Source organism: Periophthalmus magnuspinnatus, chromosome 17 (assembly GCF_009829125.3).
Source record: "Periophthalmus magnuspinnatus isolate fPerMag1 chromosome 17, fPerMag1.2.pri, whole genome shotgun sequence".
NCBI classification, from domain to species: Eukaryota; Metazoa; Chordata; class Actinopteri; order Gobiiformes; family Gobiidae; genus Periophthalmus; species Periophthalmus magnuspinnatus.
Window position 1 is genome coordinate 4934922 of NC_047142.1, and position 21565 is coordinate 4956486.

The following is a 21565-nucleotide window of genomic DNA, read 5'->3' on the forward strand; positions in this document are numbered from 1 at the left end:
AGCTATCATGTGTAGCTAGTATTAAATGCCAGGGAGAAGAGGTGGGTTTTCAGTCTAGTCTTAAACTGCGTTAAAGACTGAGAGGATCTGACAGGCAGAGGGCGCTGTTCCATAGTCCTGGGTGGAGTATAGAGCTGCAGTAACTCTCTCAAATAAAGAGGACCCATATCTCTACTACATGACACACAGGTACCGTATTTTTCGGACTATAAGTTGCACTTTTTTTCATAGTTTGGCCGAGGGTGCGACTTATACTCAGATGTGATTTATATGTGAAATATGTTGTTTTTTTTTCTTTTCTTCATTATTATGAATTTTTTGGCTGGTGCAACTTATACTCCAGTGCGATTTATACTCCGGAAAATACGGTAATCGGCCTGGTACCATGTGTTAATCACCATTTTTAACATCATATAGATTTTATTTGATTTAGTTATGATAATATTGTTTAATGCAGCGTTAAAAGGTCGTATTACACTGTTTTCTGATCTATGTTATAATGTTTCATCACCAGAAACAGACCTGGAGTTGTGTTTTGTTTCATTCATATGTTTAACACACAAACCCTGCATATTTAGGCTTTGTCTCTCAAACAGAAAACACGCTGTTCCACCTTGTGATGTCATCACGTGGTAATACAGGAAGTGCTCCACTGTGTTTTTAAACTCCACACACCTTCACTAGAATCATTTGGATAATTTCAGCCCTGGAATTTCTAATCTGTACTGAACAAAAGGTAAAAGGAGCTGTTAACTTGAAAACCATCACGTCATGACATCACCGGGTGCAACAGAGCATTTTGAGCGCTGGAGATGCAGAGTAATAACGCAGGGTTACTCAAACAAGTGTGCACGAGTGGGTGGAATGGCAGAGAAATTCATGAAACTAATTTTCTCGGTAACAATTTCCTATTTCTAAGAATTTTTACATCGCTCGTCTGTGCCCTTCCCTCCCTCAGCCCACTGCAGAAATCCTCATTCACACATTCATCACCTCCAGACTTGACTACTGCAATAGCCTTCTACCCTCCACCCACCTCCAAAAAACTGCAGAACATCCAGAACTCTCCTCTCCGCCCGCCTCCTCACCCACACCCGCTCCAAAAAAACCACATCACCCCTGTCCTCAAACAACTCCGCTGACTCCTCGTACAATACTTTTCCTCAATTTCCTCCATAACGTGGCTCCTCCTTCTCCCCTCGACCTCCTCCATCAGCACTGTCCCACCTGACGCTTCAGAACACCAACCATCTCACGCTCCTCATCAGGACGAAGCACCGAACCTTTGGGGATCCGAGCCTTCGCCGCCGCTGCCCCCGTCTTCTCGAACTCACCTCCATCCCATTATGAACTCACTTTAGCACTTCATATCACTACTAAAAAGTCAAACGTTCAATCTGGCAAAGTCCACCCCCTCGTGATTTCTACCATTATCGTAAAGCGCGTTTCAGTGTTCAAAAAAGCACTATAAAAGTCTCCTGCTTTTCATGTTGCGAATTCATTTGAGAGGGAAATGACAAATCGGAGTGGGTGGGCGAATAGTTCAAAAATGCTTCTGTTTTTGAGCCTTTAATAGAAATGCTCTGGTTGTTTCTCACAATGACATAAGCGCTGTCACGGGGTCAGATCATTTGATTTAATCCTGTTATATCACACACAGCTGATTGTGAGATTGTATTCAGCGACATAACTGCAAACATGTATGAGAATTTTTTAATTGAAGTGTTTATGTGAAGATGACTAGTTTTTATAGTACTGTAAATTTTGGACTATAAGCCACTACTTTTTTCCCACACTTTGAATCCGGCGGCTTATACAACAGTGCGGCTAATTTATAGATTTTTACTGCCAAACGGCCACTGGGGGGTGCTCTAACAGTAAATGCATAAGTGAGACATGGGGAAATATTATGAACTGATGCTTTTCAGACACAATTTAAAAAAAAAGAAAAAAAGCGTTTCCTAAATTAAAACTAAAAATCTTTAATCTTTCTGTGTAAATATCACATGTTACAACACAAAAACCTGCGGCGTATATTCAGGTGCAGCTTATATATGTACAAAATTGATTTTCTTTTCAAATTTAGCTGGTGCGGCTTATATTCAGGTGTGCTCTAAAGTCCGAAATTTACGGTACATTTTTACCTTAAAAGTGAAAACGGTACAAGGAAAATAGACTTATAACTTACTGATGTGTTGTGCAGTTACCTTTGTGCAGTGTTATACTTAAATTTCAAACTTGATTTCAGTGCTAAAGAGACAGACTTGCTAATCAATACAGTTACATTATTTTATTTTAATAGATTCTTTTTTCAGATCAAGTTTTAGTTTGTTTTCATACCCGACAGTTTCGACTCTTCCTCACAGTGGTCATGTGACGTTACATCGACATATCAGCAGATTTAAGCATCATAAATTTAAACATCATAGAAACAGAGGACAACAAACGTCATCGCTGGATTAAGAAGGCAATCGAAATACGGAAACTTGCCCACGGAACTGTAAATCGAGACGAGGGGGCATTTTTACTCTCACACACCTTCGATACTGTCCTGAAGAAGACGGCCTGCAGATGGCACCACGTGAAAATCTTTTTAAATCAGCTGACCGGACATGTCGCAGCCACATCATGTGACGAGTCTGAGGAAGAACGCACAAACTGTCAGGTATAAAAAACAAACTGTATTTTCTGGAGTATAAGTCGCACCAGCCAAAAAATTCATAATAATTAAGAAAAAAACATATTTCACATCAAACTGTCAGGTATGAAAACAAACTAAACCTTGGTCTGGAAAAAGAATCTATTAAAATAAATAAATAAATAAACAGATGTTACTACAAAATAAAAATTAAAATGATAAAAAAAATATATATGCCGCATTTTCTGGAGTATAAGTCGCACCAACCAAAAAATGCATAATAATTAAGAAAAACACATATATTTCACGGACAAACTATGAAAAAAGTGCGACTTATATAGAAAAAACGGTATATTGATTCCGTATAATGTAAACTTCAATACCTTTTTTAGTACTATTAAGAACTTGCTCAAATGAGACTGTAGTTTGAAAAGTTTTTGCATTTATCTGTGCAAATTTGAGACGCTGAGTGACAAACTACGCATATCTCTGTGCAATTCGTCCGACTCTTGCTCCCACTGCTAAGCTGCTACTGTGTTAGCCTAACTAGCGGTGTGTTGTTTCGCAGGTGACAGTGATTAACGGTGATAAAGAGTTTTTACCTGGAGAGCAGCTTCACACAGGTTTCACAGTGACATGACACACCGTTCAATTACTGTCCTGGAGATATTAACTGCAGCAGATTCTTGGATAAAACAAAGCAGTTGTTTTTTGCACGGCACACGGGGTATTTTTAATTGAAGTAGCTGCTGTGTCAAAATGTCTCGGTTGCTACAAATGAGAAATTAATATTCTCCTTCGGTGTGAATCTTAAATAGCTGGGGCGTTGCATACAGATGACTCATTTTGGTAACAACGGGAAGAAGAGGAATAAGGAAGTGCTCTGTACATATCTTATGACCACACTACTGTCTGCGGTCGAGTGGAACAAGTTTATTTAGACGACACAAAGCCTGCCTGGAAATAAAATGACAACAAAACGTCAAGATTAGAAATGAGCTGAACACAGGAAGGCTGACTTAAGATTCTGAGCATTTGTAGTGTTTTAGTTTTTCTTGTGAAGTTTGGAAATAGTGGATAAAAACGATTTTGAAATAAGATAAACCGGCACGAACGAGATGACTTGTAGATTTGAATTTCAGACTTGATTTTGACTCGATTCTCCAAACTGATTTAGTTCTACAATGGAAAAAAACCCCAAAAAAAACAGTAGAATGAATGTAATTTTCAACACAAAATAATAGTAGTTTCTTTCATACTATCATTATTTTAAGTTTTTTATTTTTTATGTGGATTAAGACCATTCTATTCTAACATTTCATTCAGAAAAGCAGAATTTGGTCCGTTGTGTGTTTTATTTACTTGTTTATTTTGTTTATTTGTGTATTGTAGAGTGTATCGTTGCGTATCTTAGATTTAGTATTAGTATTGATTAGAACTGGGGCGACAGTAGCTCAATTGCGAGTTTTCATCCACTGATCTGAAGCTGACGGTTTGAATCCCGCTCTAAACATAAAAAACTTCATTAGATCCACTGACCCACAGGTTGTCGGTGCAATTCCAGCTCCCACAGGTGAACGGCATTGTGTTGTTGTGTTCTTGTATATTATCTATCTCTATTCATGATACTTTCTGTTGTTACGCACGGGAATTTCTCTTGTTTTGGACTAGATTAAGACTGGTACGATTATTTTGAAAGTATAAATATACTGTAAATACAAATACATGACCATAACAGACAGTGGCTCATTATTTTCTCCATCACTCGAGGAAAAACTAAAACTAATACACAACTGTGCCCACACCAGTCCATCTTTCACACAATCAAGGAGTAATTTAGCTCCATAAAATGCTTCTTTATAAAAGGGCGAGACGACACCATTAAGGACGACAGCTCTTTGACGATTGTGCACAGTTGATTCAATAAATGTGACTTTTTGATTCAAGACAACTTCTCTATTCATTTCATATATTTTTAAGGTTTTTACTATTAGAAATTCTACATCTGTGAGCAGCTCCTCCATGTAAAGTGCTTTCGTTGCCTTGAAGGTGGAAAAAATCTATCATTTTTTTGCATTAATATTTTTTTTGCCATAGATCAGTATAGATATATCAAACTTAAAATAGCACATGTCTCTTTGGTCGATGTGGTGTGTTATACAAGGTCAGGCACCTGCTTGACCCGGACAGCCTTACAGTACACTTCCCTTTATGTGGAAATGTTCCGTCTTTGTAAAGAGGAACCGAGAATCCCCCTAATGATGCAATTAGAAGCTTTTAGTTCCATTACTGTATTTTTTGCTTCTAACCCAAAACCAAAACACTAAACCAACCCATTCTTACTTTAAAAGGTAAAATTCCTCGCTAATTGAAACACATGATATCACTCGAAGTTAAAATAGTTCCATTGCAGTACCAGGCCCATGTAAAATCGTACAGTTTACATGCCAGCCAGTAGCTCTACAGATTGATGGCTCGTCGATGGGAGCCAAACTGAGCGGCGTTGCCTTATATGGACGACCAGACTGTTTTGTTTTAACTGGACTTATGTGGGCCAAACATTTAACAGGCCTGAATCATGGCGTGGGTCTGTCTCAGGGGGACTGGGGTTTTATTAGACGGCTATTTCTGGACACTTGTCAGATTCCAGTACGCAAACACTTTAGTCACTTTTCATTATCGCCTCCGTTCGAAAAGCTACGACACGCGTTTACGTACGTCCGCTGGCTGCAAATATGTGTCTCTCAGCTGCCAGAGCTATGAGGTTATGATCATTTGAAGTAATCGTTTGTACTACTTCAAGGCTGCACTTAAAGGAAGCACAAAGTATTTAAACTGTTGGACTTTAATGGCTGCAATGAAGGGGAAAACGGTTTGGATTAGACGCAGGATTGTTAGGATTTCATGGGTTTCAGATTTTGACTTTTTCCCCATTCAAATGATATATTTTGTTTGGCTAATCGCTACGGCAACAGTGCTAATTTTCCATGATTATGAAAGCAATGGATAGAAATGATACTGTTAATCTACTGACAAACACTCCTGTAAATGTACCACAGTAAATTAAACATGAACTGCGTCACTTTTTGTTGTTGGTTGGTCTCCATGGAGATGTTACTGCTTTGCCTGGAATGTTCCGCAATGTATCAAGCTTATTTATCTTGATGGAGACCAGCAAGGGACGCCGTTTGTGGAGAGACGAGCGTGTTCACAGTAAGAATTAATTACGGTTTGTGACGAATGAATGCACGATAAGTAAGTCTAATGCCATAACGCGGAACATACCAGGCAAATAACACCTCCTTGGAGAGTAGACAGCCCCATAATAAGAAAAGTTGTATCTGCTACTGACTGCTTTTTTATATTCTTATGTTTTCCAACTAACTGTCAGGGTCCGGAGGTTGTAGTCATTAGTACTACTTCTTGTGTAATTCAATGCAACTTTGCCTAATGCTACCAGCAATGTCCCGCTCCCTGTTTCCACGACGATTGTGTGATCAGCGATCCAGAGTGAGCCTGTGGGTCTTTCCTGCAATTTGCCCAACTGCAGGCCCGGGCAGAATAAAAGGCTGCATTGTCTCAGTCTGAGGTGAACTCAATAAGCTCTCTATGGAAATGTGCTCTCATTATGGTCCACAGGAGGACGGGGCAGAGTTGGGTTACAGACCAGGAAGTGGTACTTTTACTTTGAGTCAGGGCAGCGACGCTCAACATAAGGAAGTGTAGACATAATGGGTTAAGTGTTGTATAATAAATAAATAATAAAAACAATAGTGCATTTTCCATATGTGCTAATGAAATGCTGCGTTTCAGATGACGTCATATAAAAACATAAAATGATACAGCTGTCCCTCGCTATATTCACCTTTCTCGGCTTTTTCTTTGTGCAATTTTACATGTTTTTTACAAAGTATGAGCGTGCATTGTGTTGTGCGTCCTGATTGGCTGTTGGACTGTAGACCATTGTCCATCAGTCTCCTCCGTGCCGTGTCTCCTGTACAGCACAGAATGTGTTCAGACAAATTTACATAAACGTTGGATCACAGTGTGACTCTGAAGTGCTGTATGTTTGCAATTTGTTTTCTCCCCGACAAAACCCACAATGTCGATGAAACGTTCTGCACCGACAAAGACGCCTACGAAGGTTTGAACTTTGAGAGAAGAGAGAGAAATGTGAGAAAATGTTAATGCCTGTGTGAGAAAAGTGTATAAAGTGTGTGGTGAGGGGTTTACAGCTGCAAAACATATAGAATAACTGTACAAAATAAAGCTGATACTTCACGGATTTCGCCTATTGCGGGTTATTTTTAGAACATTACCCCCGCGATAAACGAGGAACCACTGTACTGTTAAAATGCAGATCTTTGTTGTAACACGGGGAGTTGTAGAGTCTAGTCACTCAGAAATAATCAGGTACAACAGGGGTGTCTCATTAAGGGCCACATATAAAAACACAGTTGCCGATACAGTGAATACTTCAAATCTGTGTTATTATTATGTTAGACTGAACCACTAGACCTTTATTCATGCTCACATCCTCAGTGGGACACATTAAATATTTGATATGAGCATGTTAAAGTAGATTTTCAGAAATGTACAGTAAAAAGTAATGTTTAAAGTAATATGGGCCAATTCACCTGGAAGCTTTAGGGCCGAGAAAAATTGGACTGAGGGCCGCATTTTGCCCCCGGGCCACAGTTTGGGCATGGCTGAGGTACAACATTTGTGAATTTCTCTTTTAGATCATTCTTATTTTGTCTGTTGGAGCCGTGTTTACGCTTATGTAAATGTGTTTTTTTTAATTATTACAATGAAAGCGTTATGATTGACTGATTAACTGCTGAATTAGCCTTGGACATGAACACACAGTGCGCACAGTACATCCATATCACAGCAACTTCTGCAGCTTACTGGGGGGAAAAAGAAAGGAAAAAAAACATCACAGTGGACTGAAAAACATCACGTCTTTCTGCAGAATCGATGAGCGAAACGTTAAACTCTCTGATCTGATGAGAAATGTTAGATTTTGTTCGGTGACCAGACTGATATCTGCATAAAAAAACACAGAGAGAGTGAGTCTGGACCTGCCAGGCAAGCGTTTAGTACGACAAAACACACACAAAATAATACATACATCGGTTATTGTTTCATTGTGCTTTAAATGTAATATGAAAAATGTTAAAATTAGTAAAGAATATGATCTATCCATGTCTTAACAGTGAGTAGAAAAGCAAATGTAACTTTCTTTATGTTGCCATTCGCTCCCATTTTAAGCCTAATTGCATAACAGTCCCTTCTGCTCCAGTCGTATAGTACAACCCACAGGTAAACACTTTTCATTGAGGAGGGATTCTGCTTCACTCAGAGGTCATTCATCACAGGTGGAGTTGACTTATAATGAGAGACAGATATATTATATGTGTACTCTCCTTTCCAGTTTACAGCAGCCTCCTATGGAACTGTGTGTGTGTCCAAGTGGGCGGACGGTACCCATTTGTCCTGCGCTCCTTGAACACACCTGCAGACATGGTGAGGATTGTCTCATCAATTTTGAAGTAACCATGCCCCGCGGCTAAAAGAAACACACCGCAAGTCCACTGAAGCTGGGTCAGGAGTGCACCGGCCCACACAAAATCATTAAAAAGAGCTCCCAGGCCAAACTTCTACAAGATAATTACTTTCACTTGAGTGGCAAAATGCACGGGAAATGATTTTTAATGTAAATTCAGAGGGAAAAAGTCTATTATTTGCTCTCCGTGCTTGCTAAGTACACCTAAGTTAACCTCAAATGCCCCGGGAAGTGCTGAGAAGTGGCTCGGGTCTTAAATCTACCCACACAAACACAATACGTAATAAGGGCAGTCTATTGTAGTGTGTGTTTTAAATATCTGTGATTGAAAGGCATTTCCGGTTCAGTGGCCACGTCAATATTCAATAAAGAATAAGGAGAAGAAAGTGGTAGAGGAAATAAATAAATTAAACAACGGGAATGACTGTGGGTCTGGGACTGTCAGCGCCGAGGAACACAGCACTTTTTCTGTTTTTCGTTTTTTAAATCACTATTATTTTTCATTTTATCTTCATTTCTCCCTCTGTTTCTCTCTTTCCTTTAAGTTCAACATGCTACATGCTACATTTAGCTACACACTACACATAAACACATACTCATGGTTTATTTTTACTTCATTTTAATGTATTTATCATTATTATTTATTATTTATTTTAATAGTCTTGTCTACAAACAGCCCCGTTACGTCTTATATCTTGTTATTTGAATCAGTATGTCTTGTTATTAATACGTCTTGGACCTACAATCTTGTAAAAAATACTTAAATATGTCCGTCTGGCGTTAAATAAATAAACAAAAAATATTTCCTGTTAACCTCTAGCCTCATGTTGTACCATTATTCTCACAAGATCACACCAAATTTGGTTATGTGAGTATTTTTGGCTCATATCTATATCGTACTTTGTTGTTGTTGTGTGTATTTTGAGTACTTCTTTCAGCGCTGAGGTTACTCCCAGTATTTCTGTCGTCTCACTTTCACTAGAGCACGTGTGTACAGATGCTTTGGGGTCATGTATTTTCTGTACAGTGTGTTTTAAGCGCACAGCTCGGCACGTGCGTAACTCGCTTTACAAGCCTGAACACTTCACAAGTACACAGTCCAAATACCCAGGGGCGTTGGACTGAGGGGGGGTGGAGGGTGGTGTTTACCCGGGGCCCAGTGCAGGGAGGGGGCCTCACAAAGTCTGTAATGTACATTTTTTATTAGACAACATGTAATGAGGGTACTTCAAGATCACAATACTTGGTGCTATACCCTCTGTACTCCCTCCCTCCTCTGGTACACACAAACACTTCATGTCCTCTTTGTGGCTCTAATCAAATACTTTCCAGCCTGAGTGAAATAAAACCGCAGGAACCAAAATGCCAGGGGCTTCTCTGCTGATCCACCTGCCTCACTGTTCCACTGCTGTTCTTCATCTGGAGCCAAAGGTGAACGTGAGGTAAAAGAGACACTTAAAGACGTGTACTGAGGCAAAATGAATCCACCTACTACTACAATCTACTACTATTATAACTACTATTACAACTGTCATTACGACTGCTATTAAAACTACTATTACAACTACTTCCACTACAGCCTTTAGTATTGGCTATGTGCAGCTGCTCATACTATTACTATTACTACTACTACTACTACTATGACTGCTACTGCAAGTACTACTACTGCTGCCACTACTATTATAAATACTACCACTACAGCCATTACTATTTGCTATCTTTAGCTGCTTGTGCTATTACTATTAATACTACTACTACTAGTACTATTATAATTACTACCACTACAACCATTACTATTTGCTCTGTGCGGTTGCTTGTACTATTATGACTACTGCTGCTCCTGCTACTACTACTACTACTGCTACTACTACTTCTACTACTTCTACTACTACTACTACTACTACTACTACTACTACTACTACTACTGGTGCTGCTGCTACTGCTGTTACTACTACTACTATTACTATGCCTACTACTACAATGACTACTACTACTACTGCTACTAATACCACAAGTGCTGCTGCTGCTACTACTACTACTAATACTACTACCTCTACTACTACTCCCAGGGAAGCAGATAGAGCGGGATAAATGGATCTATTGTCCCGGGGCCCAGGGTCTTAGGGGCCCAGAATTGGACCCTCTTCCTATTCATTTCTATTAGAGAGGGGCCCATATGGGATTTCCTGTCCCGGGCCCCCAAATTTCTGTCAACTACTACTACTACTACTACTACTTCTACTACTACTACTACTACTACTACTACTACTACTGCTGCTGTTACAACTACTACCACTACTACTACTACTACCACTGCTGCTATTACTATACAATAATAATACTGTTACTTGGCACATTCTCTACAGCTGAAATGCAGTACTTTGGTTTGCAACTTGAAAATACTTAGCACTACAACTTTAATATTACAAAACAGGACTCGTGCAATTGTATAACTTTACTCAAAAGTTCACTTCTTACATGTAACTTCTCCTTCTACCTTTTGAAAGTACTTTGTGTGTCTGTCATGTACCTCCTCTGTAAATAATCCATGACGCATTGGTTTTTGTTGTGTTTTTTTTTTTGTTCAGTGTACCTTTGGGCTGACATCATGTGTGTGAGTGTGTTACCACAAGAATCTGGCGCGCCACGCTGGGAGCACAGAGGGCCCATTCTTAGACTAAGTGGGCCGAGAGAGGTGACGTTGTGACTAGAGGAGGGAGAGAGAACGAGAGAGAGGAGACGGAGAGGTGGGGGCAGCAGAACAACACGGGGAAACAGGAACAGAAAGTGAAGACTTGTGTCAAGATCTGGCTTTTGTGAACAGAGCTGTGCAGAAGTGGATGCCAAAAGTGCAACAACTATGAGGTACTGGAGACAGCTGACCTACTGAAAGGGTAAGGTGCCACTTTAAATAGAAATATGCTGGAAAGTTTTATTTATAAGTTGTTGAAGTTGTGAGAATAGCATTGAGAACACAGCTCGTGTTGTTGTTTTGTTCTGGCTCTGCGTTTGACAGGATGTTTGACAGGCGCTGAAGATAAGCAGATAGGTTTCTTCCTGTCTTTGGGCGCTGGAGATTCACACTCCCATCAACTCCTCCAGCTACGCTCCTTCTTTTTTTTAAAATAAACCACTCACAAAATCTCTTTTCAATAATCGAATCAGACCAGCATCCTCAGAGTTTGAACGTGTCCAGGCGTTTTGGGTAAAAAAGGCTAAATTTCCTCTGGCAGTTTTTAGATTGCTTTTCATGCTGGAAACTATTATGATCAAGTTGTCATCGCAGAAGTGTGTAAACTGTATAAACTGTTAAATTGCAGCTCTTCTTTCATTTTGTGTGAAGGAAAATAGTGGAAAGTGTTGAAACTACTAAATAGAAAATGCTGTGCAGATATGCCCAAGTTTGACAGGATGCAAAATAACTATATATTTAAATTTAACTTAGGTTTAAACGCGTATAATATTAAACCATTTTGAATTTCCAGAGTAGGATATTTTTTGTTTTTTTTCTATTATGAAGAATGGAAAAATACAGTTGTTTTTAAGCTTCACAAAAAGTGTAGTTTGTAAAAAGTGTCTTGTAAAGGGCACCAAGTTCTATAAGTCTATAAGAAAGTGTATAGAAAATGTTTACTCTTCCTTGTACCACCAGATTTAAACAAGATTTATAGCAAAAATAGAGTTAAACTAGGCCTAAACCAGGTACTACAGCTGGGTGGTCTATTATTGTATTTTTACAGCGCAGCACTCAACAATCCTATTAAAAAGCGCACACAGCAACACAAAACATCAATTTGTCTCACCATATTGCGAGATGCATGCCTTCTGTACGCGATCACATAATCAAACCCGGGCTGTGTTCTGTATACTGTAAGCTCGGGGGCATGTACTCTTGGGGGGATGCCATTCAGAATTCCTGCCATGCCTTCTGTCACAACTTGGAGCCTTTTAGGTCACATACGCTCCATAAAAAGCAACACGGGGGCTAAGTTGGTGTAACCATCACATATTTCTCATGCAGGCCTTTCCTGGCTTTGTATGTCCAGAGAAGTGACCTCTTCCTGTGAGTGGATGGCTACAGGAAAGGACCGTGTCTTGAGAAAGTGAAGAATGTGAGGTCGCTAACTATTGGAAGTCAGTATTGTAATAGAGTCGATGGATAAATGACACTGTTTGTTCAAATGGGGTTTGTGAGGCTCAAATGAGTTCTTAGGTTCTTTTTTTTGTTCTTTTATACCTGTTTTTATGCACTGATACTGTATTACTTTGTTTGCATTGCCTTAGAAATCCTATATTACGCAAAAATTGACTCTCGTGAGCTCTTTCCAAAAAATATAACCTTGCAAAATCAATGTCTTAGCTGCATAAACGCCTGACTTTTTGTTTTATAAAAAGGGCTGTAAAAACCTAACCCTAACTACAATCTGCATAATCTCTTCTATAAATATTTATTATTGTTTAAATATGTATTATAAAGTGTTTCTGAGCTCGCCAGATAGTTTTATCATTGTTTGCTTGCATAAAAGTTACTCAAAAGTACATTTGTTTTTATATTTTTCTTCTACTTAAGCTGGTATTACACACGTATTTGATGCATTAAAGGAAAAATAAGGCTGGATATGTAAAATAGAGGTAGTTGTGTGGAAAAGGGCAAAAGTACATGCTGATACTTCCTTTAATATGATTTTTATGGCTAAAAAAAGAAAAAAGTCTAGGCGAGGTATAATTGTCTATAATGTGCTCAGTTCTTAAGGAGTTTTAAGCCAAGTTCTAATGCCGTTGCCTCATCAAAAACATGCCCGGAGTTGTGTTTTGTTTCATTCATGCATGTTTGAGTAATACTGCATTATTAGGCCTGGCTACGCCTCCAAAGCTCAAAATAGTTTTCAAGTTAACTGCTCCTTTTACCTTTAGTTCTAGTGGAGGTGTGTGGAGTTTAAAAACACAGTGGAGCACTTCCTGTATTTGCGCATGACATCACAAAGTGGAACTGTGTGTTTTCTGTTTGAGGGAAGAGGATTCGAGTGTCAAACATGTGTCAGGATGTGTCACCTGTTTGTCTCAGAGGAAGTATTTATGAGCAAAAAATAAACCTATAATGAATCATCTTCTTGGAGACAGAAAAATAGTAAAACACAACAATGAGCTTTTGTGCGGCTACAATGCTAAAGAGCCAAAGGAGATTCCAAATACAGTCACCAGTGTGGTCAAAAGTATGAAATAACACATTAAAGTATTAGTAGTATGTAGTTTAAATGTAGAGTCTGTGTGTGGCGGCTCATAGTTGTTGTTTTTTTTTACCAGCGCTATAATAAGATAACACTTGCCTTGTATCCTTCCCTTGTCAAAACCTCAGCACATTTACAAGTTTTAACGCTTACTCATGTACACCTCTCATCTTTTCTAACCACAGCCGGATCATATCTGCAAACAACACGATTATTCATGAGCTTAGCGTCGACAATGTGTGAAAATACTGAGGTTCCACAGCTCTGCACACGACCCCAAACACACACATGTCAGTTAGTCCGGATCTGGTCACCCACTGCTCCTTGACGGGTTATTCTGAGGTACTGAGGAAAGGTGGGACAAATGCAGAGGGCGGGTTTCTCTACAGGGACGTTAAAGTCGGACATTACAAATATTTATTTATAAGTGCTTTTCGAAACAACCCAGGAAACTGTACAGAACCAGTGTAAAATATTAAAAACTGGATGAGTTGTGTAGATGGTCTTGTGGTGTCTGGACGGGTTTTGAGGCGTGATTTGAAAAGAGGAAGGAGGTCAATGTTGTGGAGGTCGAGTGGGAGTAGGTTTCAGAGCTGAGGAGCAGAGCGGCTGAAGGGTCTGGGCCCCGTGGTGATGAGACGGGCAAGAGGGAACGGAGAGCAGGAGAGAGGAGGAGGAGAGAGGAAGAGGAAGACAAAGAGGAGGAGAGAGAGCTGGAGAGAGGAGAAGCAGGGAGAGGAATATAGAGAGGAGGAGATGGGACAGAGAGCTGGAGAGAGGAGGAGGAGAGAGGAAGACAAAGAGGAGGAGAGAGAGCTGGAGAGAGGAGGAGAGAGGAAGAGGAAGACAAAGAGGAGGAGAGAGAGTTGGAGAGAGGAGGAGCAGGGAGAGGAATATAGAGAGGAAGAGATGGGACAGAGGGCTGGAGACAGGAGGAGGAAGACAGAGAGGAGGAGAGAGGACAGAGAGCTGGAGAGAGGAGGAGAGAGAGGGGAGAGAGGGGAGGAGAGAGGAAGACAAAGAGGAGGAGAGGGGACAGAGAGCTGGAGAGAGGAGAGAGGAGGAGGAGGTGGAGCAGAGAGGAGAAGAGGGGACAGGGAGCTGGAGAGAGAAGAGAGAGAGGAGGAGGAGGAGGAAGAAGACAGAGGACAAGAGGGGACAGATAGCTGGAGAGAGGGAGAGGGGTGGGGAGAGAGGGGAGGAGAGAGGAAGAGGAGGAGGAAGACAAAGAGGAGAAGAGGGGACAGAGAGCTGGAGAGAGGGAGAGGAGTGGTGAGAGAAAGGAGCAGAGAGGAGGAAGAAGACAGAGAGGAGGAGGAGAGGGGCCAGAGAGCAGGAGAGAAAGGGAGGAGAGGAGAGAGCAGCAGAGATGAGGAAGAGAGAGAAGGAGGAGAGGAGAGGGGACAAAGAGCTGAAGAGAGAGGGAGGAGAGAAAAAAGGAGCAGAGACGAGGAGGAGGAGAGGTGAGAGTTGCAGAGAGAGGAAGGAGCGGTGAGAGAGACGAGGAGGTGAGAGAGGAAAGAGGTGCGGAGAGGAGGAGAAGGGACAGAGAGCAGAAGAGAGAGGAGGAGGAGAGGGGAGAGTGAGAGGAAGTGGCGATGTGGAGGAGAGGTATTGTGGAGCGAGGTCATGAATAGATTTGAATGTGACGAGGAGGATTTTGAAGTTGACTGAAGCCGGTGACGTTGTTGGAGGATGGAGTGATGTGGTGAACGGTGGGAGTCCTGCTGATGATCTGTGCATCAGGGCAAAGTTCCATCTGGGGGCATTAAAGTCTAACCTTTTACTTTTTAAGTGTATCGACCCTTAAAAATGTTCACTCTTTAGATTAGATTGGATTTAAGTTTACTCATATTTTACTCATTAAACCAAAATGTAAATCGTGGGGCCTTGTTTGTTTAAAGTCTGGAGGCGCTCAGTTTCTTTTTCAGCAAATGTAGAGGAAGAAGTTTAGCAGAGTTTGAGGTTAAAGTCACATCACACATGAGGCGCAGGTGCATGTTTTTGTACGTGCAGAACAAACCACACAGGGCGAAAGATCCCACGGCTAAAAACACTCACAGAACATGACTGATGAGACACGACACAAACGTATTAACAGTTTACAAGACGCCCGTGTTGAAAGAAGTACTCGGTTTTGTTACTTAAGAGTACAGATACAGAGCTAAAAAATTCTCAAGTAAAAGTATCACATAAAAAAGTCTACTGAAGTAACAGTATTAGATAAAATAACTGTGTAAAAATTGACTTAAAGAGTAAAAAGTTAAAGTATTTCACACAGATTTTAAGATCTATCATAAAGCTTCAACTGTACTGATTTTTATAAAGATTTTTGCTGAATTTTCGTAAAACAATTGAGTCATTTTTTGTCCTACCTGTACATTTTTGTTTGCTCAATTTAGAACGTTGATGAAAATAAACTTTCAGCCTTTTCTGCAGGTGTCAAACTATAATGAAAAACGACTTTTACTTTTCAGAGCTGTTCAAAAATGTAGTGGAGTAGAAATTTCGAAGTTTCTTGCTTCGTCTTTTGCTATGGATCAGACCTGGACAACTGAGGGTTTACACAGACAGTGGAGCAGAAAGTACAGATACATGCTCCAACACTGCACATCAGCAAATAAATGTATTTAGATTCATAATAATTTAAGAATGCATGGACACAGATGAAGCGGAAGGAGTCACAGTGAGAGAAATAAAAAAACTTTCCATACAGTGCATAAAAAAGTCCGTTCTTGTAGGTGTATTTTGTTTCCAGTTCTACTTCTGTCTGCTTCACCTGCGACGTCACACTTCACTGTTCACTGGGGTTGGACCTGTCAGTGTCAGTGTAGTTGTATAAAGCCTGCGACGATATTTGGGCAAAATGCTGCGTCTCCGGTCGTAGCATAAGGTCTTCTTTAAAGCTGCAGTTTGGTGCTTTCTATCTTCGTCTTCATGACAACATTATCACCTACAGTTTTCAGTTCCAGGTGTTTTTATTGGCTAAAAGATCCCTTAAAAAACATGCATTCTTATAACTAATTGGCTCAGTGGTGTCAAGAAATGTTTATTAATGAAGAAAAGAAAATGTCCGCAGTCTACCATTCATAAAAAGTTCATACTTGACGAGCAAAGTCCGACGAGAGCCATTATCCCTCTATCTGCACACAAATCCTCTCCTTCTCCCCGGGACGCTCTTCAGACCTTTTACAAAGATTTTACCTCCATCCGTGCCTCAAACTCTCATCCTCCATCCCTTTTGTTTCTTCTGTCTTCGCCCTGTCCTCCTCATCCTCCTTATCCTCCTCCTCGGCGGGACCCCTCGATCTGCCCTGAATGCTCAATGAGTTCCGTGCACTATTAATGAGAGGGAACACTGAAAATGTGGAGCTGACATCGACAAGAAGGCGACGTTACAGGCAGTGACAGATGGATGGACGGGAGGCGGGGAGGGACAAAATAGAATGACAACTTGTCAAGGGAATACATAAATTCTTGTCTCACTTTCTTTTGCAATTTTACAGTTTTTTTATGGGGATATGGCTATATAATTGGACCTGGGAGTTTTGAAGGGCAGTGTGCAACATGGAGAGTCAAACCTTTTTTTTTTTTCTCCAGGGAAATGTAGTTGTTTTGCCTGGAATGTTCTACAGTGTGACAGAAGACTGCACCAAATCAGCTATTTTTCACCAAATAAAGCCCCTGTAATTGAATGAGCGAAGGTTACGCACACGTTTTTTTAGCATACTGTGGAATTTTCCAGGCAATGCAATAACATTTACATTTACATGAGACAACCAGGTGACAGACTCTCCACTACAAAAGTTCCATAATGACCTTTATCTGTACAATCATCATCATCATGAGATATAAGCAACACAACTGGCAAGGCAAGTTAATTTGTACAGCACAATTGGAACAGAAAGTAATTCAACGAGCGTTACAGAATAAGAAAGACGTTAAAATCACAATATGACAAATCAAAACATAAATAATCTTCATAAAATTAACGTTAAAAGAGAAGAGTGCAGAATAAAAACCTTTCAGACGTATGCACAGCTAAACAGAACCGTTTTGAGCCTGGGTTTAAGTACAGGCCTGTCTCACATCTTCAGAGAGACTGTTGAAGGTTTTTGCTGCATAAAACTGAAAACACTGATTCCCCATGTTTAGTCCTGACTCTGGGCACCAGCAGGAGGCCGGTCCCTGAAGTCTTCAAACAGCGAAATGGTTCATGTGGCTCTAACATGTTGGGGATGTTCTTTGGTGCTGGGTCGCGCAGAGACTTGTAAAGGTCCTGTATTACACAAAACTGACTCTTGTGACTCGCTTTAAGTCATGTTAAAATGTTGTTACCTCATCAAAAACAGACCTGGAGTTGTGTTTTGTTTTGTTTCATTCACACATTTTTGAGTAAACTTTATTATTATTTGACAGTCTTCATCTTCAAAGCGCAAAATGCTCTGTTCCACCTTGTGATGTCATGAAGTGGTAGTTTTCAAGTTAACATCTTCTTTTACTTTTAGTTTAGTAGAGTTTGGCATTTCCAGCGCTGAAATTATCCAAATGATTCTAGTGAAGGTGTGTGGAGTTTAAAAACACAGTGGAGCACTTCCTGTATTACCACATGACATCACAAAGTTTCTGTTTGAAAGACGAACTAAATATACAGTGTTCTCCAGGTCTGTTTTTGATGAGGAAACATTATAACATAAACCAGAAAATAGTGTAATATGGGCCGTTTAAAGTCTATTCTCTGAGCCACAGGAGCCAGAGACCTGAGCCACAGGACACATGTGTGAAGTACTTCCTGGTTCTAGACCTGAGCACAGGACACATGTGTGAAGTACTTCCTGGTTCTAGACCTGAGCACAGGACACATCTGTGAAGTACTTCCTGGTTCTAGTCAGGACCCGAGCAGCAGTGTTCTGGATGTTCTGTTCTGTCTTAAGGCTCGTTTGGAGAGTCCAGTGAGCAGGACGTTACTGTAATCTAACCTACTGGACACAAACGCATGGACAAGTCTCTCTAAGTCTGGTTTAGAGAGTACACTTTTTACAGTTTTTGCAATGTTCTTAGACGATATAAAGCTGCAGATGTTGATTTGATGTGGCTGTTAAAGTTCAAACAGCCACATCAATGTTGCAACATGTTCCAGACGCTTTATTAAACTTGTTCTGAAATTCCATACATATTTTTTGTCACTTTCCTTCGCCTGCGTTTGCCACGGCACATAATATTTAATAACATTTGAAATAATCGGACGGATGGGAAGCAGCGAGGTTCAAAATTAAATTGAAAAACTGATATCCTCCTCTCACTTGTTCTCCTGTTTTTTTGTTTTTCAGTGATACGCCCAACGAGTGAAGAGGATTAAACCCAAGCAAAAGGCCAAGAACGGAAGCGTGCAAATGCGAGAGGAATGCATAAACAGCACTGCAAACTTTTCTGCGACTGCCTTGAGATAAGAATTGTCATAACGGATTTCAAAGTTCTGATGTTATAAGCGAGTGCTATTGGGCTTGGAGTTTGACAGACGTTCTGCAGAAAGCTTGCAGCAGTTCCTGTCTTGAGTAAACAAACCGAGGCATCAGAAAAAAAAAACATGAAAGCTCGCTAACACCACCAAAATGTCTGGCTGTGTTAATTAGCCATTTCTTAATTACTTTGGCGTCAGAATTCTTTCACTCGCGGTATCCCAAACTTTGAAGGATTTGCTAAACTTCTTTTTTTTTTTTTAACACTTTTTAAACTGAAAAATGGACAAAGTGGAGGATTTCTTCAAGCAGCTGTGGAGTTTCGTGACAGACAAACACAACCAGGGTGTGTTTAACAGCGTGTGCCTGGTCGTCCTGCTCACCTTACCCCTCCTCGTCATCCTCACCACCTTCATCGTGTGCTGCCACTGTTGCTGCTGTCGCCATGCCGACGGATGCTGCCGCCGCTGCTGCTGTTGTCGTCGGGGCTCCATGGCAACGACGAGGTCAGAGACGAAAAAGAAGAAAAACTCGACAAACCCGGACGACTTGTGGATTTCAGTAAAACCTGGGGCGATGACGGCTGATAGAGTAGCACTGGGAATGGTGTAAGGACATGGAAGGCACCGTGTACACAATCATTTGTATTCAGAGCGCGGTATGTTTTGTGGCAGTGTTTACAAAATGTGATGTATTCAGCGTATGGTACATGAGGAATTTGCTGACACAAGCAGAAACCTGTCAGTGAGAATGTGTGAGTGTGTGACGCGGGCTGCTGTCAGGGGAACAAAAAACACTGTGCTCTTACTGTGTGCTGCGGTGGACACAAATGTACCGGTTTGGACAGATCAGAACAGCAAAAAAATCATAAATTATACTGAATCTACTGAGAGGAACATGTTATTTTCACACAGAGCTACAAATAATACAAAATAATAATAGTTTTTAATGTTCCAATCGAGGAATTAGGACCGTGAGTTTCAGAATTAAGGAAATCTAGGACCATAGCAATTAACTATTTCAAGCAAATGGTGAAAAGTTAATTCAAAAGTCCATTCAAAGACATAGTGTGAGAAGCCTGGACTAGAGTTGCTGCTCATGCATCTGTTCCGATTGCCTCCTGGACGCCTCCCTGAAGAGGTAATCCAGAAAAAGTCCCACCGGGGAAGGCCCTGGAGCCACGCTGGTCTCTCAGCTGGTCTGGGAACGCCTCAGGATCCCGATGGAAGAGCTGGAAGAAATGAGTGTGGAAAGGAAAGCGTGGGCCTCTCTGCTCAGACTGCTGCCTCCACGACCCACGAAGATGGATGGAAATCGTTTCATAATCTTGTCTGTAAACAGGAAGCTCAAACCCACAAATTAATTTCCGTAGATTTATTTTTGCCTCATTTTTAAATCTAATCATCCCGGTTGTAGTTTTTGCAGTTTGTTCTATTAAATGGCCCTTTTTATGAACAAGTTAGACATATTTTCCATATTTGAGACTATTTAAAATGAACATCCAGCTCGTAGCGCGTGACTGCAGGCCTGGTGTGAATGTAAGCGCTGAAGTCTGCAGAGGCTCTTGTTCCTGCGGCGCTTGTGTGAGACTCACTTTGTGTTAGAGCTAGAGTTATTTAAGGACAATCTAGATGTGATAAGACTGTAAGACCGCTGCACTCCACATCGCTGCTGATCGACCGAGAAGGATTCAAGTCACAGCCTCACGCCGAGAAACTCAAAACTCCACGCACAACTTTAGGATTGGACTTTTCTACACGGGGAAAATCATACGCTGGCATGTTCACTTCTGCTGTATTTAGGGTTCACTGGTGCTGCTATGACTGTGCGCAAATGCAGTGTTTTCCATTAATATCGTTGAGTACGGTGGCCTCGCATAGTCAAAAACAAGCCAAACTAGCTTTACACATTTTAATATGGAAGTACAGTTTTATTTATATGTTCTTTTTCATTAGTAGAAGCAATTAATAACATTGAAAACTCCAAAATTGTTCAAAAAGTGTTGCCTTTGCCACTATAATCTCAATATAAACCTGTGGGAAACACTGCAAATCACTGATCTGTAAATTCGTTTCAAAACTTTTTCTTGTGCAATAGATCCTTTCCAAGTTATATCTGATGCAGTTTCTCAATATTACAGTGATTTCACAATTTTTCTCAGTGTCTCGTATCATTTTTCTCATGATGTACAAGCAGCAGGTTGAATAATGACCCTCTGACTTTAAACAGCACATCATTGTATTTGTCCTTGTTCAGATAATATTGAGTTGAGAGCCCGTATTATAGTTCCATTCACACATGTTTAACACACAAACCCTGCATATTGAAGCTGAGCTCTTCTCTCAAACAGAAAACGCTCTGTTCCACCTTGTGATGTCATCGTGTGGTGATACAGGAAGTGCTGCACTGTGTTTTTAAACTCCACACACCTTCACTGGAATCATTTTGAAGACGCCAGCCCTGGGAATACTAATCTCTACTGAACTAAAGGTAAAATGTAGCTGTTAACTTGAAAACTACCATTTCATGACATCACACGGTGGAACAGAGCATTTTGAGTTTTGGAGATGTGGACAGACAGATTATAAATGTGTGAATGAACAAAACAAAACACACAAAAACACATCTCCAGGTATGTTTTTTTTATGCAGAAACAACATTATAACATGCT

The 21565-nt window shown here is 40.6% G+C and overlaps 1 protein-coding gene across 1 annotated transcript; it reads left to right on the forward strand.

Moving 5' to 3' along the window:
• Window positions 1-18772: 18772 nt before the first annotated feature.
• On the forward strand, window positions 18773-21565 carry LOC117385831 (uncharacterized protein KIAA0040). The gene has a single exon (XM_033983168.2). It carries the CDS (start codon window positions 19177-19179, stop codon window positions 19504-19506), a length of 330 nt encoding a protein of 109 aa, XP_033839059.1. The 5' UTR covers window positions 18773-19176; the 3' UTR covers window positions 19507-21565.